The sequence below is a fragment of the Tamandua tetradactyla genome, chromosome 6 (assembly GCF_023851605.1).
Source record: "Tamandua tetradactyla isolate mTamTet1 chromosome 6, mTamTet1.pri, whole genome shotgun sequence".
Classification (NCBI taxonomy): Eukaryota; Metazoa; Chordata; class Mammalia; order Pilosa; family Myrmecophagidae; genus Tamandua; species Tamandua tetradactyla.
In genome coordinates, this window is record NC_135332.1 from 96002531 (window position 1) to 96029588 (window position 27058).

The 27058-nt window shown below is 35.6% G+C and overlaps 1 protein-coding gene across 6 annotated transcripts in view; it reads right to left on the minus strand.

Moving 5' to 3' along the window:
* The window catches only part of RB1CC1 (RB1 inducible coiled-coil 1), a 105355-nt gene that overhangs the window by 64771 nt on the left and 13526 nt on the right, over nt 1-27058 (minus strand). For 4 of the 6 annotated variants that reach the window (XM_077166749.1, XM_077166746.1, XM_077166751.1 and 1 more), the window contains exons 2-5: nt 18421-18600; nt 10289-10410; nt 8575-8701; nt 8223-8393 (exon numbers count right to left, since the gene is read on the minus strand). In XM_077166749.1, the coding sequence (XP_077022864.1) occupies nt 8223-8393; nt 8575-8701; nt 10289-10359 (369 nt within the window). In that variant the 5' untranslated portion in view covers nt 10360-10410; nt 18421-18600. The remainder of the gene's footprint in view (nt 1-8222; nt 8394-8574; nt 8702-10288; nt 10411-18420; nt 18601-27058) is intronic. The other 2 variants (XM_077166747.1, XM_077166748.1) reach the window with 1 other exon arrangement.

Here is a 27058-nt window from a genome sequence, read left to right on the forward strand (position 1 = left end):
TATTCAAAACAGCAAATGGCAAAAAAGATGGAAAATTTTGAATTGGATCTCAGGGAAGTGATAGACAAATAAAGTACACAACGAACTCCAAAAAGAATAAATCCAAATAGGACTTTCCCCAAGAGAATACTAATCAGCCTGTCAAATGTTGAAGAGAAGCAGAAAATCCTGAAAGCACCAAGGGAAAAATAATTTACTACATACAAGGGAAACCACGTAAGACTGAGCTCAGGCTATGCAGCCGGCACTACGGAGATGAACAAGCAGTGGTACGATATACTTAAGATACTAAAATACAAAGACTTTGAGCCAAAAGTTCTGTACCCAAACTGTCCTTCAAAACTGAGGGGGAGATTAAAATTTTCACAAACAAATCCTGAAAGAATTTGTCAACAAGGGACCAGCCCTACAAAAGATACTAAAGGGAGTTCTGAAAGTTGAAAAAAAGAGACAGGAGAGGTGGGTCTGGAGGAGGGCACAGAATTGATGAGTATCAGTAAGGATAAAAAGAGAAAGAGGGTAAAGAATATACAGATCTGACAAAATCCAAAGGATAAGATGGTAGATTCAAGAAGCATCTTTTCTATTTATTTGATACAAAATTTATATTTTAACTAGCGCGTTTCCTAATATAACTTATGTGGATAGTATAATTGTACACCATAAGTACACAGAACCTTGGTAGGGCATGAGATTTTGTAGGTTTGTCCAGAGTGACGCCCTGATAAATCCCAGAAGGATCTGAACAGTGAATAAAAAAGTATATGCAAAGTCCCTTTGGGGGAATGGTGAGAAAGGGGAAAAATTCAACTTCCCCAAGTGGAGAATTCTTGATATTCTTACAAGCAGTGGGGACAACCAAAGCAATAGGCTGAGCCCCCAATCTTGGGGTTTGTTCATATGAAATTTAACCTCACAAAGGAGAGGCTAAGCCTACTTAAAATTAGGCCTAAGAGTCACCCTCAGCATATGTAGAATGGAATGATTTCTAAATGTTGTGTTAATTTCTTTTTTTTCTTTAATTAATAAAAAAAAAAAAAAACCATGACATAAAAAAAAAAAAAAGTCACCCTCAATAGAACTTCTTTTGTTGCTCAGATGTGCCCTCTCTCTTAGCCAACATAACAAGTAAACTCACTGCCCTCACCCTCTCTACATGGGACATGACTCCCAGGGGTGTGGGCCTTTCTGGCAACGTGGGACAGAAATCCTAGAATGAGATGGGACTCGGCACCAAGGGATTGAGAAAAACTTCTCGACCAAAAGGGGAAAGAGAAATGAGACAAAATAAAGTGTCAATGGCTGAGAGATTCCAAACAGAGTTGAGAGGTTAACCTGGAGGTTATTCTTACACATTAAATAGATATCACCTTTTTAGTTAAGGCATAACAGAGAGGCTGGAGGGAACTACCTGAAAATGTAAAGCTGTGTTCCAGTAGCCATGTTTCTTGAAGATGATTGCATAATGATACAGCTTTCGAAATGTGACTGCGTGATTGTGAAAACCTTGTGTCTGATGCTTCTTTTATCTACCTTATGGACAGATGAGCAAAACACATGGATTAAAATAAATAAATAACAGGGGGAACAAATGTTAAAATAAATTTAGCAGATTGAAATGCTAGTGATCAATGAAAGGGAGGGGTAAGGGGTATGGCATGTACGAATTTTTTCTTCTGCTTTCTTTTTATTTCTTTTTCTGAATTGATGCAAATAAAGTGATCATGATGATGAATATACAACTATGTGATAAAAAAAGAATGTTCATATTGCATGCTGACTGGTTTTATTAGATTAAAAAAAAAGGAGCACCTTTTCAATAATAACTTTAACTGTTAACAGACTAAACTTACCAATTAAAAGATATAGACTGGGGCGGGCCGCGGTGGCTCAGCGGGCAAAGTGCTTGCCTGCTATGCCGGAGGACCTCGGTTCGATTCCCGGCCCCAGCCCATGTAACGAAAAACGGAGAAACAAAATACAATAAAAAACAAGAAAATGTTTAAAAAAAAGATGTTTCCCTTTCTTCCTCTCTTCCTTCCTTCTATCCTTCCTTCCTTCTCTCTGTCTTTCCTTTTAAAAAAAAAAAAAAAAAAAAAAAAAAAAAGATATAGACTGGCAGAATGAATTAAGAAATATAATTCAGCTATATGCTGCTTATGAGAAACTCATCTTAGACATAGGAATACAAATACATTGAAAGTAAAAGGATGAAAAAAATGTTTCATGAAAGTTGCAACCCAAAGAAAGCAGGAATACCTATATTCCTATAGACAAAATGGATTTTAAATGTAAAGACTTATATCATAAGAGACAAGAAGGTCACTACATATTAATAAAACAGACAATTCACCAAGAAGCAATAACAATCATAAATGTTCATGCTCCCAATCAAGGAGCTCCAAAGTATATGAGACAGCCATTGGCAAAACTGATTTTTCAACAATAGTAGGAGACTGCAATACACCACTCCCCTCTATGGATAGAACAATCAGACAGAGGAACAACAAGGAAATAGAGAAGTTAACTTGATAAATGAATTAGGCCTAACAGACATATATAGGTCATTACACCTCAAAACACCAGGATATACATTCTTCTCTAGTGTACATGGAACATTCTCTAGGATAGATCATATATTATGGCACAAAACAGGTCTCTATAAATTTAAAAACATTGAAATTATTCACAGCACTTTCTCTAATCACAATAGAATGAAGCTGGATCAATAACCACCAAAGAACAAGAACTTTCACAAATATATGAGATTAAATAGCACACTTTTAAAAAATCAGTGGGTCAAAGAAGAAATTGCTAGAGAATTCAGTACCTATTCGGAGACAAATGAAAATGAGAATACAACAAATCATAACTTACAGACCATTGCTGAGAGGGAAATTTGCCCTAAATGCCTATATTAAAAAACAAGAAAGAGCAAAAATCAAGGACTTAACTGCTCACCTGGAGGAACCTGAGATAGAATAACAAACTAAACCCAAAGCAAATAGAAGAAGAGAAATAAAAATTAAAACAGAGTTAAATGAATGGGAGAAGAAAAGAAGAATACAAAGAATCAACAAAACCAAAAGTTGGTTCTTTGAGCAAATCAATAAAATTGATGGGCCACTACCAAGGCTGACAAAGAAAAAAACAGAGAGCATACAAATAAACAAAATCAGAAATGAGAAGGGGTGTGTTACCACAGACCCTGAAGAAATAAAAGAAATCATAAGAGGATACTATGAACAACCATATGCCAACAACAAAATAGATAACTCAGACGAAATGGACAAATTCCTGGAAACACACAAACAAGCTACACTGTCTTGGGAAGAAATAGAAGATCTCAACAAACGAATCACAAGTAAAGAGATTTGATCAGCCATCAAAAATCTTCCTACAAAGGAAAGCCCAAGGTCAGATGTCTTCAAAGGGAAATTTTATCAAATTTTATGAATTTTATCAAATAACACCAATCTTGCTCAAACTTTTCAAAAAAATCCTAACTCATTTTATGAAGCCAACATCATTTTAATACCAAAACTGGGTAAAGATGCTATAGGAAAGGAAATCTATACACCAATCTCCCTAATAAACACAGATGGAAAAATTCTCAACAAAATATTAGCAAATCAAATCCAACAACACAGTAAAAGAATAAAACAGCATGACCAAATGGGGTTTATACCAGGAATGCAAGGATGGTTCTATACAAGAAAAACAATGTAATATAGCCCATTAACAAATTGAAAGGGAGAAATCACATGAACATCTTGATTGATGCTGAAAAAGCATTCAATAAAATTCAATATCCTTTTCTGATAAAAACATTTCAAAAGAAAGGAATCAAAAGTAACTTTCTCAATATAATAAAGGGCATATATGAAAAACTGACAGCCAGCATTGTACTCAATGGAGAGAAACTGAAAGCTTTCCCCCTAAGATTGGGAACGAGACAAGGATGCCCTATTTTCACACTGTACTATCACTCAATATTATCATTCAACAATTGTACTAGAAATTCTAGCTAGAGCAATTAGGTAGGACAAAGAAATAAAAAGCATCCAAATTGGAAAGGAGGATGTAAAACTCATTATTTGCAGATGACATGATACTATATTTAGAAATTTCCGAGAAATCTACAACAAAGTTACTTGAGCTAAAAATTTCAGCACGGTGACGGGACATAAAGTTAATGTGCAAAAATCAGTAACATTTCTATGCACAAGCAATGACACAACTGAGGAATCAGTTAAGGAAAAAACTACATTTAGAATCAAATACTTAGGAATAAACTTAACTAAGGATATGAAGTACTTATACACAGAAAACTACATAATATTGCTAAAAGGAATCAAAGAGCATCTAAATAGGTAGAAAACATTCCCTGCTCATGGACAGGAAGCTTAAAATATAATTAAAATGACAATTCTACCCAAATTGATCTACAGATTCAATGCAGTACCAATCAAAATTCTAAAAACCTACTTTGAAGACTTAAAGCTTGTTAACAAATTTGTCTGGAAGGGAAAGAGAGCTCTAATAGCTAAAAGTGTCCTAAAAAAAGAACAATGAAGTGGGAGGAGTAACAATTCCTGATTTTAAAACTTATTATGAAGACACAGTGGTCAAACAAGCATGTACTGGCACAAAGACACAAGTACTGACCAACGGAATCAAACTGAGAGTGCAGAAATTGACCACCAAATTTATGGTCAACTGATTTTTGACAAAGCACCCAAATCCACTGAACTGGAACAAAATAGTGTTTTCACTAAATGGGCATGGGAGAACTGGATAGCAATAGCCAATAGAATGAAGAGGACCCTTACCTTACACCCTATACAAAAATTGACTCAAATTGGATCAAATACTTAAATATAAGAACTAGCTTCATAAAGCTTCTAGAATATTTAGGGAAATATCATCAAGACCTAGTAATAGGAGGTAGCTTCCTAAACTTTACACCCAAAGCACAAGCAAAAAAAGAAAAAAGTAGATAAATGGGAGCTACTCAAAATCAAATGCCTCTGTACCTCAAAAGATTTTGCCAAAAAGGTGAAGAGACAGCCAAATCAATGGGAGAAAATATTTGGAAATCATACATCGGACAAAGGTTTGATATCCTGCATATATAAAGAAATCATACAATTCAACAAAAGAACAAACAACCCAATTATAAAATGGGCAGAACATATGAACTGGCATTTTTCTGAAGAGGAAATAAACATGGCTCTTCAGCTGTATGGGAAATGCAGAGCAAGACTACAATGAGATACCATATCACACCTATAAGAATGGCTGCTATTAAAGAAACAGGGAACTACAAATGTTAGAGAGGATGTGGTGAAACCGGGACACTTATGCACTCCTGGTGAGAATATATAATGGTACAGCCAGTATGGAAGACAGTTTGGCAGTTCCTTAGGAAACTAAACATCAAGTTGCCCTATGAGCAGGCAATAGTGCTATTTGGTGTATACCCAGAAGAGCTGAAAGCAGTGACACAAACAGACATTTGTATACCGATGCTCACAGCAGCATTATTCACAATCGCCAAAAGATACAAACAATTCAAATGCCCATCAACAGACAAGTGGGTTAACAAAATGTTATATATATATAAATATGATGGAATGATGCAGCAGTAAGACAAAATGACATTCTGAAGCACATGCCACAAGATGCATGAGCCTTAAGGATATAATGCTGAATGAAATAAGCCAGACACAAAAGGATGGATACTGTTATGACTCCACTTTCATGACCATGGTCAAGGTAAAATCGGAGGCTTATAATACAGAATACAGGGGACTTAGAGACACATAAAAGCTAGAAACAGGTAAACGGTTAGCTAATGACATTGAACTCAAATGTAAGGGATAGACAGAAATGAAGGTGGTTCTCTAGTGGGTCTATAAGTTATGTTATATTAAATATATACTGAAGGCGAACATGATTGAAAGGGATTGCAGAGATCTATGCGTCCCACTAATTAACACTACAATATAAATAAGTTCTTGCATGAACTAAAAAAAGGGAAACATATATTTGCAGAATATTGTATATCTCCAAATAAAGTTAGAAATGTAACATCACAAACCAAAAACCTAACATTTAAAAAAGATAGAATACTAAAAAAATACATTCTTTGAAAAAAACAATAAAGAAGAAAATAATTTGCTAACCTGCAATTTCTGAACAGAGGAACCTGCCGATGTGGGGCAGTTAGCGTTCTACACTGTTCAGTATTGCAATTAGCAGAACAAGGCTTTTAAGATTCCCAGTCCTGTGCCCATTAAATTTCAGGGGTGCTCAGCAGTCATATGAACAACCAAAAAACGCTCACAAACATTTCCAAAAGCTCAAAAGCAACCATTAGTAGGGTGAAAGGTAAGCCACAGAGAGGCAGAAGTTATTTACAGTACATGACAAACAAAAAGACTATAGAAAATTATATAGACGATACTATAAAAGACTGTATATAAATCAATTAGAAAAGGACTGACAATCCAAAAGAGAGAGGCAAGGAAACCTGAAGAGTCATTTTCATTGTAATTCATGACACACATATATTTTTACACACTGGTAATAGATTTACCAAGAATGCTGGGTCACAGGGTGTTAACATCATTTTAATAAACAGCAAAAATGAGCATAAATACCCTTTCCTTACACCTTCACTAGGATGCTTTAATTTTCTTACTATCTTTTATACTTTAATTTGCAAAAAAATTTAGAATTGCCTATTTTCCATAGGATTTTCTTTTATATATATTAAGGATCTGTCAGTTATACACATTAAAAATACTTATCCGACTTTTATTAGACTTTGAATATTAAATATACATATTTAAGTTTGCAAATAAAATTTTTCTCTATGGTTTCAGGTTTTCTGTCTTGGCATGAAAGATCTCCCTGATTCCAATATACGCAGTGAAATTTGAAAAACTGTTTTTTAATGTTTTTACATTTAAGTCTCTATTCCTTCTAAAATCTATTTTTGCATGTTGTGGGTATTACATTTTATCTTTGTTCACATTTACTTATTAGCTCTGTGCATCCTTTTCTTTCATTTTAGAAGTCTGTTTTAATGTATTTCTTGTGAATAATATAGTTGTGGGCTCTGTTTTTTTAAACCTATTATGACGTTTATAATTTAATAAGGAAGGAGTTGGCTAAATTAAGAGTAACTGTATTAACCTCATGTTATTGTATGTTCAGTGTTCATTTTAATTTGTTTCTATTAGTTATTGAAGTTATTATTCATTCATTTCTTCTTTGCCTTCAGAATGTCTGACTTCTCCATTCTGATCCTATACTCTTTTCTACCTCTCTTGTCCTTTGCCTGTAAGATACCTTTAGGATGCCTCTGTCACCCTGCACAACTAGATGTTGCTGGAATAGTTTGCTTCTTTAAAAATCTAGATTATTTCTAGATTTTGCACTACTATCTGTTCTATCTCAAGAATCCTTATTTTATTAATTCTGTGTGTCTTTTTGTCATGCCGTCATTAATCTTAGAGTGCTTCTTTACTTTCTGATACTAGATAATTCAGGGTGAATTTATACTCTCCCTGTCCCAGATGTGGAATCAGATATTTCTTGGAATTATCTGTTCTTTCTAATAGTAAATGATATTTAGAATGCTTAGCATTTCTGTGGAGGGAATATAGATCACTAATTCAGCATATTAAGATCGATGAATCTCCTTCTCAGTTCATCTACTTAATTTGTAGATTAACATCATGCATTAATAGGGAATCATAGTATCTCATAATTAATGATTCCTTGCATGTGTGTGTGTGTGTGTGCATGTGTGTGTGTGTGTGTATGACACTATTTCTGCCATTTTATTTTCTTTTCTCTGTATATTACTTTCTCGATCTTTATTTTATTTCCAATCTCTTATAATTTATATATCCTATTTGGTTATCCTTTAATTTTTATCATATAAAAATACAGAAATTTTATTAAAAAGTAACATCTTTTCTATCAATATCTATTTTCTGCCCAAATCAAAATATTATATTTATTATTTTTTAAATTCAGTTACTGTATAGTTTATTTGTACACCAATGTTTTTGCTGTTAATAATCAAAACAACAAATCTAAAGGATTCTAGCACCTTGGATTCTTCAATGTTTATTAAAATTGTGTCAAAAAGATGAAGTACTAGAAATAAATAAGTATAACAGTAGAAAAAAAATTGTTTATCTTACCACTGCAAGTTGTGTCCTTGAAGCTACAGTGTGAAAAACTGCAGGCATCATAAGAGACTCTTCAACTTTTATTTCCATGTCATTTTCTGTAGAAAATGTAGTTTTAGGAATAGCAGGTGAACGCTCACATAAGATCATTTCTTTATTAAAAAGAAATATTGGATTTGTGTCCTATATTTAAAAGAAAGTGCAAAAAAATTGCAAAGAAATGTTACATATCATTCAACAAAGTCATCCAAATATTTAAAATCAAAAACAAATAAACATTCACATTGAGCTTTTGAACATCAGACCCCCACTCCCCACCCAGCAGAAAGTCACAGCACCACTCAGGAAGGCTCTAGCCACCTACCGTCCCGGCGCTGTAGGTGCACACTCTCCGATCGGCAGCCATGCACTCCCCGCCATTGACCACCAGTACCTGGTGCTGGTTAGCAATCTTGTATTTGCTTTGAATGGCATGCTTAAGGTCTGCCACACTTAGAAAAAGGAAAAATGGCAAAATATCAGTTAATTACATTTGCCCCCATGATGAACTTTTATGAGTGAAGTAGCATTAAGTAAAAATACCTGTTAGATTAATGAATTCCACCCTAAATCTGAATTAATAAAACTTTCCCCCAAAACAGTTGTAGGAAAACATAAGCTTCTCAACTAGCAGATCTTGGATGACTAAATCATGCATGCACATGTCACATCTAAAATTTATAGTCTACGAAATACAGACAGTAGACAATTATTTTTTGTGCACTGAATATAATGTAGCAAAGAAATATGAGTAGATTGACAGATGTACTAAAATCCTCAGAACACAGTGCAAACTACACTAAGTACAATCCATGTGAAAAAACATTTCTTTTCCTATATTTCAAAAAATCTGAAGTAAAACTATATTTAATGAAAACTATTCCCTTTAGAAAAATAATTCCCTAACTCCGTTTTTAAATTACAATTAATTGCAAAAATTTCAAATAATTTTTAAGTGTCAGATTTATTTAATCTATGTTATTATCAAGTCTTTGCTATTATGCACTATAAAAACAAGGTTTTAAATTGGCACGTTTTTGGAACACTATAGAGGAGGTTCTTTTATCTGTGTAAGGATCGTTTAACTAGAAAAACATCTATATATTTCAAAAACTTCTTGCTCTGGAAGAGAACTGCCTGGTGATTTCTAGACACCAAATTATCTTCAAAATTACATGCCAAAAGCTTGCTGTCTCCAGGCCCACAAGCAAACTGATTTGGCTCATGAAACAACATGGTAACAAAACAGCTGAGTTTCAATGCTGCAATCTCAGGTGCAATCTGCTCCCAGGCTCAACCACATAAGACTACGGATGCAAGGAAATCATCTGGATAGGAGTCAAGCTAGCAGGCTAACACTGGTAGAAAAAAATTAAAAAGTAGGTTTGAGAATGCTATGTACTACTTCTATTTATTTTTTGCTTGGCTTCAAAATACATCCTCCCTCCCCTAAGAGCTCTTTGTACTTTCACAAATAGAGAAGGGCATCCAATAGTAAAATATCTGACATCCCTGCCAAAATTGAGGAAATATTAGACATATGAGTCTCATTAATCTGGCAAATAAAATTAATACTACTTCATTCTCTCATTAACAAACAAAACATACTCTATTTTATTCACACACGAAACTAAAAAAAAAAGACCAAAAACCATAGGAGTGATCTACTTTGCTTTACATAGCTAAGAATAATTACCTTATCAATGTTCTGTGAAACTTAGAAGAGCAATTAGCTTTAGGAACTCATTTGTAATGCTAGTTTAGTTTGAAATTAGTTTTTGTTCCTTTGTGAGTTAGGTTTGTATTGGTGAACAACATACTCATGCAAACAGAACAAAGCACAACTTAAAGAACTCAACCTTAGCATACCAGAAAAAGATGACGATTGTGTATGTAAATGTGTTGGAATAAAAGACTAGGGATTTGCATACTGCTACTTTTATTTAAGAATGGAATAATTTCCTCAAAATCAAATATTTCTTTAACTTTTTACATGCACATAAAATTCAAAACTGAACAGAATATATGAAATAGCTCACGTTTGCACTGTAAGTTCCGTGTCAAATGTCAGGGTAGTTCCAGTGTTGACCAGAAATACATATAACTTCATGATGATTTCTCTTGAATCTGTGAGATTATACCTCACACTGTGATATGGTTACTGAAAGAAACAGAATAAAAGTGAACACTTTTACGGACACAATTACAAATACTAACACCTTTACCATAAGAAACAACAGCCTTACAATCTGAATAACTAAAAAACAGTACGGATTTTGACACCTAAGGTGACTAACTGGACAATCTGGCAAATATATTATCTCAACAAAGAAACAAAATCAGTAGTGAAACTAGTGAAGATAAAAGCAGAATTGTTCTACTTTGGGGGGAAGAAAAGTTATAAGGAAGAAACAGACTGTTGGTGAGAACAAAAGCTGGTATCTATTTATATGCACATTTCACAACATTCTCATGCTATCCTTCTGTAATAAGAATAAAAATCAAACATAAGGTCAAATGTCTTCCTAACCCCAAAAGCACTTCACCTATTTTTCCCTTTGAGCAATAAAACAGATTAGTCTTACGCTGTTTTAAAAAAATCGTGGTAACATATAACAAAATTTGCCATTAAGTGTACAATTCAGTGGCATTAATTCACAATATCGTGCTATAATCACCATTTTGTATTACTGAAACTTTTTTTATTATTCCAAACAGAAACTCTGTACATATCAAGCAATAACTCTCTCATTCAATTACCTTCTATTGCTGTGATTAGTCTATTCTAGACACTTCATGCAAGTAGATTCACACAATAAGAATCTGGATAAAATCCCAAAGATTTATGAAAGCAGTAAATAAATTACCAGGAGTTAGGAGGTACTTTATCAGGGAGGAAGAATACAGCAAATAAGGTTTTTCAAAAGTGCATCAGATCATGAACTCTTGCTATGAAGGTAAGATCTGTGACTTACCACCTGTCACTGTAAAAAGGACTACCACTTTTCTTTAAAAGATTATAACTGGCTTATGCTCACTTTGCTTGATATTGGCAACAGAACGGCATACTGGTTAAACTCAGTGAACTGGAAAAGAAAAATTTCTGATTGTAGAGAGAATTCATATGTAACATACATACGGCTATTCTTTCCTTTCTTATAAAAACTACTTTTTAAACAGTAGCCTTCTATTCAGTCTCCTTTTCCTAACTACCTATTCTCTGAAGTCACGACATGAAACAAGTCACCACCAAACACCTTTAAACAGCCACTTCCTATAGATATTTCTTAGTCCTTAAAATATAATGGTTCTTTTCTCCACCAAAAGGGGGAAGAGTGAAATGAGACAAAATAAAGTGTCAATGGCTGAGAGATTCCAAAGAGTCGAGAGGTTATCCTGGAGGTTATTTCTACGCATTAAATAGATATCACCTTCTTAGCCAAGATGTAATGGAGAGGCTGGAGGGAACTGCCTGAAAATGTAGAGCTGTGTTCCAGTAGCCATGTTTCTTGAAGATGATCGTATAATGATAGAGCTTTTACAATGTGTGTGATTGTGAAAACCTTGTGTCTGATGTTCTTTTTATCTACCTTATCAACAGATGAGAACAGATGGAATAAAAGTAAATAATAGGGGGAACAATGTTAAAATAAATTTAGATTGAAATGCTAGTGATCAATGAAAGGGAAGGGTAACGGATATGGTATGTATGAATTTTTTTGTTTTTATTTCTTTTTCTGAATAGATGCAAATGTTCCAAGAAATGATTTTGATGATGAATATGCAACTATGTGATGATATTGTGAATTACTGATTATATTATGTAGAACGGAATGATCAAAAGTTAAGATTGTTTGCATTTGTTTGGCGTATTTTGGTATTTTAAAAAAACTACAAAAATTAATAAAAAATATATATATAATGGTTCTGGGGTCAGACTCCCTGAGTTTGATCCTGGCACTATTATTTGTAAATACATGATCTTGGGCAAGTTACTCAACTGCTTTCAGTTTCCTCTTCTGAAACAAAAAAGGAATCAAAATATTATCAAGGGCATGGCTATGTGACTATACCAGGAACCCCTGATTTTTTACTTAGGATGGACTGTAGGACGTGCGAAGAAAACTGTTTAAAAATGAACAGAGAGAAAGCACTTGAAAGCACCCCCCCCCCCCCCCAAAAAAAAGAACAGGGAGATAAGTGCTGGAAAAAAATGTGAAAAAAGAGATGTATCATTCACTGCTGGTTGGGAAGCAGAGTGGTACAGCCCCTCTACAGTGTGGTGGTTCCACAGGAGGCTAGAAGTAGGGCTGCAGTATGATCCTGCCACCCTGTTGATAGGTATATACCTGGAGGAACTGAGAGTGAGGACATAAATGGACATTTGCCCACTGGTGTTTATGGCAGCAGTGTTCGCGATTTGCAATGGAGAGAGGTGGCCTAGGTCACATCAACTCAGGAATGGAAGGGGGGGACTGTGGTGCACTTATACTTATGGACTACTGATTGGCTACAAGAAGGAATGAAAGTTGTGAGGCATGAAACTAGGTGAAAGAAACTTGAGGACTGTATGATGAATGAAATGTCAGCAACAAAAGGACTAATATTATCATGCCTTATTCATATGGACTAACTATAGTAAACAAACTCGAAGAATTGAAATCAAGAGCATGGGTTATCACGTTAGGGCATATTGTAAAGGTTCTTAGGTTCTAAGTTCTTACTGAAGTCATATCTATTCTGGAGTTTTAACTGTTATTTGTAAATTCTGAGATGCTGAGCTATTTGTGTATAACCTGGTCGTTTCCTGAAACTTCGGATATTTGCATGACACCTCAGATTCAGAGTTAGAGCTCTGAAGCTATCAAAGTCAGCATTATCTGAAACAGCAACTGTTAAAAAAGTTGAAAAAGTGATCGAACTTCAAGTGAATATATGAATGAAGCTCATCTGGATAGGACTAAGGAAATTCAGAATACAGGGTAAAGAATGATATTGTCTATATTTTGAAACTTCAACTTTTGTGGAAGAACAAAGGAAGAAATGTTTATTTCATGCAAATTATATATTTTTGGTAGTACATTATCTATTTTAATTTGTATGGTCAGTTTATTTGAACACCACAATTACAAGGAACCTTGAAAAGGGAGTGAGATCTTGTTGCTCTTTATTGGTTAGTGTGATGCCCTGAAACATCCTAGAGTAATAAGGGCAGAGAATAAAAGAGTATCTGCAAAGTCCCTGCGGGAGAATGGGGAGAAAGGAGGAAACAGTCAACTTCCCCATCTAGGAAATTCCTGATATTCTCACAAGCAGTTGGGATAACCAATTCGATAGGCTGAGCCCTCGATCTTGGGGCTCATCCCTATAAAATTATACCTGCAAAAGAGAAGTTAAGCCTACCTATTATTATTCCTAAGGGTCACCCCAAAAGAACCTCTTTAGTTGCTCAGATGTGGCCTTGCTCTCTATGCCAAGTCGACAGGTAAACTTGCTGCCCTCTTCCCCCTACATGGGACATGACTTCCAGCGGTATAAATCTCCCTGGCAATGTGGGACATGACTCCCGGGAATGAGCTGTGACCTGACATCATGGGATTAAAAAAGCCTTCTTGACCCAAAGGGAGAGGACAGAAATGAGACAAAATAAAGTTTCAGTATTACAGAGATTTCAGAGTTGAGAGGTTATCTGAAAACTATTTTTATACATTACATAGATATTCCTTTTTAGCTGACAATGTATTGGGATGGCCAGAGGGAAGTACCTGAATCTGGTGAACTACCAGAAAATAGTCTTGATTCTTGAAAAAGATTGTATAACTACACAGCTATTACAATGTGACCATGTGATTATGAAAACATGTTTCTGATACTCCCTTTATCCAGGGTATGGACAGATAACTAAAAACATAAGGACAAAAAATAGACAACAGGGAGGATAAGGGGTTAAAAAAATTGGGTAGATTGCAATATTAGTCGTCAATGAGAGGGATGAATAAGGGCTATGGGATGGATGTGTTTTTTTGTTTTTTCTTTTTATTTATTTTTCTGGAGTGATGCAAATGTCCTAAAAATGATCATGATGACAAATGATCACAATATCATCACAACTATGTGATTTTTCTGGAGTGATGCAAATGTCCTAAAAATGATCATGATGACACAACTATATGATGATATTGTGACTCACTAATTGTGTACCCTGGATGGATGGTATGGTATGTGAAGATACTGCAATAAAAATATTTAAAAAAGGGGGGGGTTGGGGAGAAAAGTTTATTTTGTCCAAAACCTAAATTTTCTGTAGCATATCTAATCTGCCTGGATAGATCACTTAAACAATCCAAACACAGGGAGACCAGAATAAGAATGAGAACCTTTAATCCTGTATAGTTTAATGTAATGTCTGGATACATCCCAGAGTACATTAAGCAGATAATCAAAAAAGTATTGGCAAAGTCCCTTGAGGGATGAGAGAAACAATATGGAACTATTAAACTTTACCACTGGGGAAACCCTGACTACTGCGTCAGACATTAGAGATATCCAAACCAATAGACCAAGTCCTTGATCTTTAGGCTTGCTCTTGTGAAGCTTACGTACGTAGTGGAGAAGTTTAGCCTACCTATAGATATGCCTAAGAGTCATCTTCAGAAGACCTCTTTTGTTGCTCAGATGTGGCCTCTCTCTCTCTCTAAACCTAACTCTGCAAGTAAAACCATTGCCTTTCCCCCTACGTGACACATGACATTCAGGGATGAAAGTCTCCCTGGTAGCATGGGAGACGACGACCCCAGGGATGAGTTTGGCCCTGGCATCATGGGATTAACAATGCCATCCTGACCAAAAGGGGAAAAGAAGTGTAATAAATAAGGTATCAGTGGCTGAGAGAGTTCAAACAGAGCCGAGAGGCTACTCTGGAGGTCACCCTTACACAAGCTTCAGTTAGATATTCTTGCCAAGCCCCATTCCTGCCTAAAGACTACCTAGGGCATTAGATAAGAATCTAAAAAGCTTCCAGGCACTAGGGTAACTTTCTAAAACCTACAACCTCTAGATGGGTCCCTGGACCAGATAAGTCCGGAAAAGGAGAGGGGCTGGCCCTTCTAGGTCATCAACTAGTTCCATTCCCCTATCCCATATTACTGACAACCCCTTCCAATATGAAAAAGTTAGAAAGGCCATACCCCAAATACCTCTAAAGAGTGAGCGAAATATCAAAGGTGATGGTAGAATTATATAGAGAAGGTCAAGTTTAACAAATGACTATGAGTGCTGAATCTGTATGTTGATATTTCTTTTGGTTTCTAGTGCCTTAGAGCAGCTAGAAATAAAAACCTAAAATTGGAGAATTGTAGTACCCATACCAAACTCTGAAATCTGTTCTACAACTAATTGTTGCAATGTATTTTGAAATTAAAAAAAAAAAAAAAAAAATCCACGCCACCTCCTTGTTCTCATATCTACACTCTAATATGATTGTCCAGCCCACCCACCCCAGGTGTGGGAGTGCCTATGATCTGCTTCTAACCAATAAAATACTGCAGATATGATAGGATATCACTTCCATGGTTTTGTAACTTAAAACGACAAATTCTGTTTTGCCAGCTGACCCTCTTCCCTCTTGGCTTTAATGAAGGTAAGCCACATATTTAGAGGCCCACTGTGGCAAGGAGCTGAGGGTGGTCTCCAGCTAAAATCCAGCAAGAAGCAGAGGGTCTTGTCCTACAGTTCAAACCTTGACAACAACTGCATGAGCTTGGTAGAAGAACTTTTCAAGTCCTAGCCAACAACTTAATTGCAAGCTTGTGATAAACCTTTAAAACATAGAACCCTGGTAAGTCATGCCAAGAAACAGTAAAACAAACAGTAATTGTATTGTTTTAAGTCACTAAGTTTGTGGCAATTTCTTACGTGGCAAAAGATAACTGATACAGTATCACCACATCATAAGGGTGTCATGGGGATCAAGGAGAAAAAAGAGGTCATGTATTCAACAAAGTTGAAAGGTTCTCTATGGCAGTATGAAATATATCTTAATTGCATCAATTCAAATAAGGAACTTTAATTATAAAGCTTAATTTGTGTGTGTAGTTCACTTGGTTTAATAGACAGAGAACATTTTTACAACTACTCCTAAGCCTCATTGCAACACAGGCCATCCCAGTATCTCATTTTGACCTTGCTTACAAGTCCCAATTTGAGCAGATTTCAAATAGAAAGGTTAAAGATCCAAATTTCCCTTTCTGCTGCCACACAACATTAAATAATGATCACTTTTCCAGGAACTACCTATGTGGAATTATTGCCTGTAAATACATGGCTCTAACTTTCCTTATTTTATGAAAGAACTGGAATTTTAAAGAGAAGTGAGCTGACTATCCACTTCAAATCCTTCACTAAAGATCAAAATACCTCTTTAATTTTTCCCAGTTCTCTAGATATCTCCCTCTCTTTGTGCCCTTTCTCCCACCCTTCCCATCTATAATCCCATCATATGTGAGCACAGAGATAAGACTGAGATCTTAAACCCCTGGACAAAATACATAGCACCTTTATACCTTTCTTTAAATAGACTTTTACCTCACTAACGCCCACACTTTCACCTACACTCCTCCTCCCACCCCCCGTGCCCAATAGTTGGGCTTTATCATCTAAAATGGTCAAAAGGCATTAATACTTAAGATGCGGTTTATTACAAAAGTGAACATCCACATGATAGTTCAACAACTTTGTGGAGAAATTAAAAATGCCTGAAAAGAGTTAATTTTATGTAATGTGAGTTGTATCTCAATTTTAAAAGGTGAACAGCCCACAAAGTATTAGTGGCTGAGTGAATTCAAATAGAGTCGAGAGGCTACTCTGGAGGGCACTCTTATGCAAGCTTCAGTTAGACACTGCTACCTACCATAACTTGCCAACCCCCAACCAAAAGCATTCCAGCCAATCCTAAAGAACACTCAGAGCAATATATAAGATTCTACAAAGGTTCCAAGCACTAGGGTAAATTTCCAGATCCCACAAACTCCAGATGGGTCCCTGGACCAGATAAGTCCTAAAATCTAGAGGACCCAGCCTCTCCAGAACATCAGCTAGTTTCATCTTCCTACCCCATATTAGTGACAGACACTTCCAATATGAAAAAGTTAGAATGGCCATAGCCCAAATACCCCTAAACAGTGGGACAGAAATATCAAAGGTGATGGTGAAGTTATGCAGAGAAAATAGGATTTAACAAATCAATATGATTGATGAATCATTAAATTGACATCTCTTTTAGAGTCTCCAGTATCTAAGAGCAGCTAGAAATAAAAACTTAAAAATCTGGAATTGTAACCCATATCAAACTCAGAAATCTGTTCTATAACTAATTGTGTTCTATGCTTTGAAATTTATTGCTTTTTTTGTACAGATGTTATTTTTCACAAAAAAAAGAGAAAAAAGTTAATTGCAATGATAAAAAAATATTTATTCCTTCTAACCTCCTATGCTCTGGAGCAGGTAGAAGGAAAAATCTGAGATGATGGTATGGTAGCCCACGACAAACTCTTAAGATCTATCCTGTAACTATTTGTTGAAGAATGCTTTGAAAACTACAGCTTTTTTCTTTCTTTACTTTGCGGATGTTATATTATACACTAAAAAAGTTTTAAAAAATTTTAAAAGTGAACAACCACAATAATTTAGTTATTTTCTATATTTTCTTCCTCTAGTATCAAAATGTATCACTATTTGCTTTTTGTTGAAACTCAAACTACATGTTTTAAAAAAGGTGAACTTTACAGCACATAAATTACACCTCAATGAATCTGACTTTTAAATTAAAAATGTTTCAAAAAGATGCCTAATGGTAACTGCAACAAACGGTCATCATTAATGGAGATACTGCAATATTAAGTAATACTACTTATTTTAATAATGTTTAATTCCTCCCCAAAAGACATTTTCTTAAATTACCCAAGTACCATAATTTAGTCTTGCTTGTTAACACAAACAATTCTTGTCTAATGTATCAAAAGAAAAGTTCTGGCCTTTAAATATTCCTTTTTTAAACTACTGATGTGGTCATTAATGATGAACACCAAATATTTCTGGTTCCGCCAGGTTCCAGACACCTGATAGGACTGGGCTTCCTTGTTGCTCTGAAGTTAGGTAAGGCCATGTGACTTACTGTAGCAAGTAAATGTGAGAGGAAGTGGTGAGATCAACACTTCTAGGCTGAAGCTTTACGAATCAGTGCATAATTCACCACGTCACTTTCTACTGCTATTTTGTGGAACACTGTGTCAAGGTGAGGTTTTGTTCATCTGCGTCCCTCTGTGAGCACAATGAGGAAGGTCCCTGCAAACCCCTGTAGGGCATGTAACATGAAAGATAAACATGTTAAGACACTAGAATTTTGAAATTTCCAAACCACAGCATTATTTAGGCTTTTTTGACTTATATAATTACATTTTCTTCATTTAATAAGCATTTTCCACATTACTATGAATGCTTCATAAACATCAATATTAATGGTTGGCAAATATTCCAACTTGTGACTTCATCATAATTTAGTTACTGCCTACCCAAGTTTTTGTTTTGTTTTCTTTTTAATTTCACCGACATAGTTTTATCTAGAAGTAAAACTGTTGGTCAAAACATTAAAATATGGGTCAAAACATTAAAATACTTTTAAGGTTATTAGGTATGTTACAGTATTGCTTCTTTCCAGTGTTAGTAATTTCTATTTCTTAGGCAACATGTCCAGTCACTCACTATCCTTGCCAGTATATTTTTAAATGCCTGCTAATGTTATTTCACCATTTTTAATTTATATATCATCTTTTAACTATTAATAAGTTTGAACTTCATTCATTCATACATTCCCTACTACACGCCAGACATTGTGCTAGACAAGGAACTATAACAGTGAACAATAAGTAAATAAACATAGTCCCAGGACTACTATAAAACTCAATTACCAAAACAAAGACAAAGACAAAAACAAAAACAAAACCAGTAATTCCATTTACAAAGTTAGCTTAAAAGTAATATGATAAGCACATATATAGCACTCAACACAGAACCTGTGACAAGCACTCATTCAATTTATCCAAAAAACACAGATTTTGTGCAAACAAGTGCTAGGCAATGAAGATGAAAAAACTGGTCAGAAAAAGCAGAGAATTGTAATCAATGGGGTAGGCATGTAGAAAGAGTCGGGAAAGCAGGGAGGGTACTTAACAGCCTGTGGGTGGAGGGAGCTACTGGGAGAAAACTGGACTGAGGGTGGTCTGAGATGGCTTTCCTAGAATCTCTTCATCAGCAAGAGGGTGCAATCCTAGAAAAAGCATGCAGAGTTGAGTGAAACTGACAAGAGATTAAACTAGAGAGATAAGGAGGGAATCAGATTACTGTGTTTAATAAATATTTGCTTCATGAACAAGTGAATGCATTAATACATGACACTGAAAGCCAAACCCACAAGTACAGCCTTTATCTTACAAGTTGAAAGAAGCCACTTTGTCTTCTGCAAGACTATCTAGCTAAAGTATGATAAATAGAATAGAAAGAATACTGGTGGCAGAGAGATTGTACATTAATTCACTCACTCATCCAAGTTCAACTATCAAAACAGACATCATCTTTGCCCTTAGGGAGCTCAAAGTCCTGAAGGAGAGAAAGGATAAAATAAGATGCAGCAAATATGGTATGACATATAATAAATGCAATCAATGAAAGAAAAGAAGAATAACAGTGGAAGTAGAAAGAACACCCTTCTTTATATTTTAGGTTATCGAGGGAGGCCTCCATGTGGGTTACATTAAATGCAAAAAAGGTCAGCCCTGAGAAGGTGGGAGTGAAGTAGTACAGAGATGCAAGATTTTTGTGAGACTAAATATAACATCTTTGTAAATAATAACTACTGTATTATTTTAAGTTTTCCCATGTTTCCTTTTAAAACAATTTTTTTTTACCATTTTATACAGTTTCAAATACAGAGAAAAGTTACAGGCACAGTACAAAGAACTTCCTTGTACTCATTACCCAGATTCACCAACTCTCATTTTGCTCCACTGGACTATCATTTGAGCCAGCGCCTGCTCCCACACTCACTTTCCGCTTTATAAATGCACAGATACACAGACATTTTTTTCTGAACTATTTTTTTCTGAACTCTGGGATCTGTTCTAGTAACTACTTGTTGAAGAATGCTTTGAAAACTATTGCTTTTTGCTTTCTTTGCTTTGTATATATGTTATAATATACAGTCAAAAACAATGATGAAAAAAAAAAGTAGGAGCAAGCTGAGGCAAGCTCTGATAAGCTGTAGCAACTACCAGGTGTTCAGTAAATAGGAGTAACTGTGTTAGACACTGGGCACAGTAACAAAACAGGTGTGGTCCCTAACTTCTGTAAGCAGGAAGAAATAGTGCTTGCTCTAGTCTCAAATGAAAAGAATTTTACCACACTACAAATATAACATTCTGACACTAAACAGTGAAGTTTAGACGGGAGAAGAGCATCAAAATTTAAGTTAAAATCACTTATGTGCTATCTGACAGAGAAAGAGAGAATATCAACGTATCCTCTAGAGTAAAGATGTAGTGGAAGAGGACCACTAAACAAACATTAATCTCTTCATCTGGTGTTCAACCTTACAACACCTCAACCTAAGAAACTGAATTCATTAACAATAGAACCAAAAAAAGGTAAATGAACTTATTTGAGAATTAGCTTGTCAGCAAATTGAAAGGAAAATTTAAACTATTTTCAAGCATAGCTTTGATTGTACCAGCTTTAGACCCTACATGAAATCTGATTCCATTACATAGGCACACTTCATTTAGCTTATTTCTAACAGTTCCTAAGTGATGTTAATGAAAAGATCATTCTGAGAAGTAGCTCCTGATCTACCCTGATATGACAGCCCATGTTTCCATCCATTTTCTATTTTTCATAGCCACAAGACCAGCAAATTTAACCAGAAGCTCCCTTCTGAATCTTAATTCTCTTCATCCTCATTTACCATCAGGTACAACAATGGGCATACCTGGAGGAACAGAAAGAAAAACTGCCTAGGAAGATAGACATTATTGTCCCTTGATCTACCAGTGCTGGTTAATGTCTCTGACTGTGGGATCACAGCTTTCATGGCCACAAATGCTTTTATTACACATGTCCTAAACAGATGCCACAGAAACTAAAGGACAATAACTGCTAACATTATTATCCATGAGTCATTATGCTAACAATTTATATGCATTACCTCATTTATTTATCATAGCATGTAATATATCCATATTATTATGTCACCATTTGAGGATGAAGGAGGGTCGTAAAGCCCCAATCATTTTATAGCATTAATTCAAGTAATATCACTGAGACTTTTATACTTACTGGTGATTCCTTAGCTTGGTGGATAAAATAGAAGAGTAATATAAAATTGCTTGTCCTAACAAAGTGTTCATCCTAGTGGGTGATGGGAAGATTTGATATTTAATTTGCAAATTCCATCATATAAGTAAAAATATAAATTCCAGAATCCACACTTCATTTTCTATGTTTTATTCTTTAGAAATAATGATATCGTTAGCATAACAATAGCTGCCACTGATTAAAAACAGGTACATAGTATTCCTACAATTTCTAACCTGAAAAAGGTTACAATTACCCCTGTTATTCAGACGAGCAAACTGTGGTCCAAAGAAGTTCAATTATTTCTCAAAATCCCATAGCAAGAAAATGTCCAACTAGAGTTCAAATCAATGGCTGGCTCACCGAGAGAAAAAAAGACATGCATGTGCTACTAAAACATTAAGATCTCTTAAATATAACTATGTTTAATAAGCGCATTCTAGGACTTACTGTTTCTTTAGAATGCCCAACACTTTCTTATTCCACCTATTTTACCCCTTTCTTCAAGTCTTCATTACTAAATACAATACAAAAAACTTCCAAGGTTAAGTAAGGGGTCCAAATGTGCCAAAGTAACATTTTCAACCTGAAAGTCATCCCATCCAAGGAATGGCGAGACCTATCTATGTACTGGGGAAAAAAAAGGATTTCCTGGGTTCATAGACAAGAAGGTAATTCCTAGCACGTAGCAGATACTGAATATGCTTCTTTACTTGGTCATCCTGGTAACGAAGGATTCTCCGCGAATGTGTACACTGAACTCTTCAGAGCTAAAGAAATGTATGGAGAATCTACGTATGCTAACAAAGAATACGGGTCCACCCCTTTGCTTTTCCACCAATGACTTGGTTTCTTCAACAAATACACAGCTTCAAAAAGAAAAGGGAGGAAGGAGACTTCTATAGATTTAAAAGAGCTGTAAGACTCTAATGCAATGTGTGGATCCTGAATCAAATAAAAATGTCTATAACTTATCTTGCAAATAGAAGACAGCTCGCTGAGTTTTCTTACAGAATACTGAGGGAGAAAAGTCAAGTTGTGCTGCCTGGGATAGGGAATTGCTGGGTGCAGGACATACAGTGCAGTGCCATGGACCACGAGGAAAGTTTCTTAGAGAAGAGGAGACATTCGTAATCCATATAAATGGGGGAAATCTCAGGGTACACACACACACACATGCCCAAGACAAGCCACATACACAGAAAAGACCTGAGAGCCTCCTACACTTTGGCATCAAGCTATTCTCCACACTAACTGTATGGATAAACTCTGAAGCATTGCAACTCACAAAGGTCATTCTGCAAAGACTGGGAAAGAAACAGGAATAGATGGCTCGGGCAAAACAGAAAATTCAAAGCATCAGAAACCATCAAAAAGGAAGGTCAGACCGGGACTTACCAAAGACTTTTCTTTTTTTAAATTAATTTTTATATTTAAAAAAATATTTTTAAACATAACAACAAACACAAACATACTTACCATATGATCATTCCATTCTACATATATAATCAGTAATTCACACCTTAACTTAATTCACTCTCTTAACTAGAGAGGTGATATCTATTTAATGTGTAAGAATAACCTCCAGGATAACTTCTCGACTTTGTTTTACTAAAGACTTTTAAAAAGTGGTCCTAAGTGTGCTCAAACTGCTAAAGGAAAACGTGGACAAAGAAGTAAAAGAAATCAGGAAAATGACAGACGAATATAAAGAGACTATCAAAAGAGCTGGAAATTCTGAAAAGGAACCAAACAGAGTTGAAGACCACAGAAAAAGGAATCTAAAATTCCCTAGAATCCTAACCTGCTGATTTAACAGCAGATCAGAGCTGACAGAAGAAAAAAATCAGTGGAACTTGAAAATAAGACCACTGAAATCATCCAGACTGAGAAGAAAAAAGAGGAGCCAGTGAAATACCAACAAGTGTATCAATAATAGTCGTACTGGCACAGTCCCAGAAGGAGAAGAAAAAGAGAAAGGGACAAAAAGAATATTAAAAGAAACATTGGTTGGAAACTTTTCAAATTTAGTGAAAGACAAAGACACACACATCTAAGACCTACTCAGTGAATTCCAAACAGGATAAACCCAAATAGATCCAAACTGTGCCATGTTATAATCAAACCTCTGAATGGCAAACATAGATGCTTTTAAAAGCTTCAAGAGAAAAGCAATCCGTCACATACAAGGGGAGCCTCAATAAGATTAAATGCTTATTTCTCAACAGAAACCATGGAAGTAAGAAGTCAGTGGGAAGATGTAAGTGCTGAAAGCAAAAAATTACCAACCAAGAACTGCATATTCAGAAAAACTGTCTTCTACAAATGAGGGAGTGATTAAGACATTCTCAGATAAACAAAAGATAAGGGACTTAATTTTTAAATTTAAGCTCCATAGTAATCACAAAGAAAACATCAGAGAAAATGCAAACTCACAGAGACTGAAAGTAGAACACAGGTTACCAGGGGTGGGGAGAAGGGGTAATGGGAAGTTACTGCATAATGAATGTAGGGTTTCTGTTTGAAGTGGAGGGAAAGTTACAGTAATGGACAGTGGTGATGGTTACACAACACTGTGAATGTGATTAATTCCACTGAACAGTGTATGCTTGGGAGGGACTGAGATGGGATGATTTATGTTGTATACATTTTTTAAAAGAAAGATAAAGAGATAATGACAATTAAATACAATACATGATATTAGATGGGATCTAAGAATGGGGAGAAAATGTCCCATGAGGAATTATTGGGACATAAGAAAAAAATGGAACATAGAACATAAGTTTTTAACAAAGTTAAATTTTTTGAACATTATAACTGCACTTACAGTGAATATATAAACGGATATTCTTATTTGTAGGAAATGTACAAGTATTATGTGTTCAGGGAGTATGTGTGTAACTTGCTCTCAAAAATTCAGAAAAAGATGAGAAACAGATAAACAGAAAGAATGATACAGCAAAGGTAGGAAAATGTTAAAATTAGCATACGTGAATATCTGGAAAAGGGTATGTTAGATTTCTCTGTATGGGGTCTGTATTATTTTTGCAACTGTCCCGTAAATTTGAAACTATTTCAAAATAAGTTAATAAAGATTAACATAAAAAAACAGATTTTATAAGGTAAATCATATGCATAAGGGTACTGAGTTGACTATTTAGGGAAATAGACAAAATCAGATCTCTATTTTTGAAGTGTTGTCCAATCATATGAAGGCAAAATATATACAATTTTTGAAGGTCAGATATGTGAAATAAGCAGTAAATGGGAAAGGAGCACCGTTATGTCCTTCCATGGGCAAGCAATCATTTCCAGTCAAAAAAGGGGAATATTGTCCCACTTTTGCTAATATAGATCTCCACTTTCAGCTACCTAGATCCTCCCCACAAACTTGCCTAATCTCAAATTCTCTCTTCTTTATCTGAGCTCCTAATAAAACTTGTGCTCTATTTTTTAATTCTCTCTTGAATTTCTTAATTTTTAAATCTCTATTGAAGTACTTAATTTTTAGGTAATCAAGTTGTACCTTCACAGCAAAATAAATTTGTATAGTAAAAGAAAGGTATGTTTATATTTCTACTTTTTTTTTTCAAATTTCACAGACTGGGTACAATAAGGGAATATGAATTCTGTGCAAGCAAAATAAAAGGTTTTGCCATTAAAATAACTTGACTTAGATCTTAACTCAAAAGTATGGTTTATAAAATTAACTTTATGGAAAACAGGATGAATAAAATATGTATATTCATGCTAATGCTTTAAATTCTCATTAAAAGATATACATAAGACCTATGTAAAAATCAATTTTACATAATCTAAGTCACAGTAATTATATTTTATTAAATTATACCTTCCCAGTCAACCCATGAGCTGCACGGCTTTAACAAAGGAAAAAAATGTAGCTAAAAAAAATCTTCTGGGGCCCTCTCTGGCCTGGGCCATGTCTCTCAGTGAGGTGTGGGGACTGAGAACACAGCTTCAGGAGGCCCCATGCCCCACCCATTCCACTGCTCCCTCTCAGGACCAAGGCATCCTCCAAGGTGTTGTGGTACCTGTTCTTTCAGTCAAATATAGCAACAAAAGCAACTTGCAAATTCTCAACAGTATCTGATGACGAACAGAAACTAAAATGAGAAAATATTAGTTCACTATGTGGCTGTGTTGGTTTTGAAAATCTGTATGATCGGCTCATCAATAGATTCACTCAGCAAAGCTTCTGTTTTAGTATTCTCTGTGTGGGGGAAATTGGAATTGGAAAATCAACAGTGAATGAAATATTGTTTAATACTAATTTTGAAGACTGTGAATCCTTACATTTTTACTCACATGTTAGACTTAGAGCTCAGAAATAGGAACTCTAGGGAAGTAACATTTGACTAAAATTGACTGTTGTGAATACAATGGGATTTGGTGATCAAAAAAAAAAAAGAGTTATCAACCTAATAGTGGATTACATAGATGGGCCCGACCATCCACTATGAGGGCTGTGCCCCTGGGCACTGGAAGTAAGACGCCTGGCTGGGTGCCAGGGGCACCAGGGTCAGATAATCCCACCCCCACCCCCCACCCTCCTACCCCCCCACCCCCCGGATGCTAATCAATCTTCCCCATCTCACTGCTGCCCTCCCAGAACAGGCCCTGGGCTGAGCCCACCATCTCTGAGCTGCTGCTGCAGTCTGGGAGGGGTGGACACAAGGAACCTCAGGTGCACTTCATGCTGGCGAGAAAGGGTAAATGCAGGCAGGCTACCTCCCAATCTCCCTAGATGTTTTTTTCTTTTTGGGGGGATGCTGCTGCATGGTCCGGGAATTGAACCCAGGTCTCCTGCATGAAAGGTGAGCATTCTACCACTAAACCACCCATGCACCAAGTGATTAGACAGAAGAAAGAACTAAAAGACATTGAAATAGGAAAAGTAGTAAAACTCTTTATTTGCAGATGATATGATCCTATACTTAGAATGCCTTGAGAAATCTGTAACAAAGCTGCTTGGGCTAGTAAACAAATTGAGCAAAGTGGCAAGATACAAGATTAATGAACAAAAGTCAATAATGTTTCTATGCATAAGCAATGACCTGAGGAGACAATTAAGGAAAAAAAATCCTATTCAAAAAGCAACCAAAAGAATCAGGTATCTAAAAATAAGCTGTCATGGTCAGGTTCATGTGTCAACTTGGCCAAGTGGTGGTACCTGTTTGCCTAGTTGGGCAAGTGCTGGCCTGTCTGTTGTGACATTTCATAGAATTAAATCATGATCATGTCAGCTACATCCACAGCTGATTCCATTTGTAATCAGCCAAATGGGAGTGTCTTCTGCAATGAGTGATGCTTAATTTAATCACTGGAGGCCTTCTTTAAGGAGGATTCAGAAGAGACAGTCTGCCTTCCTGCTTCGGCCGTTGAGCCTC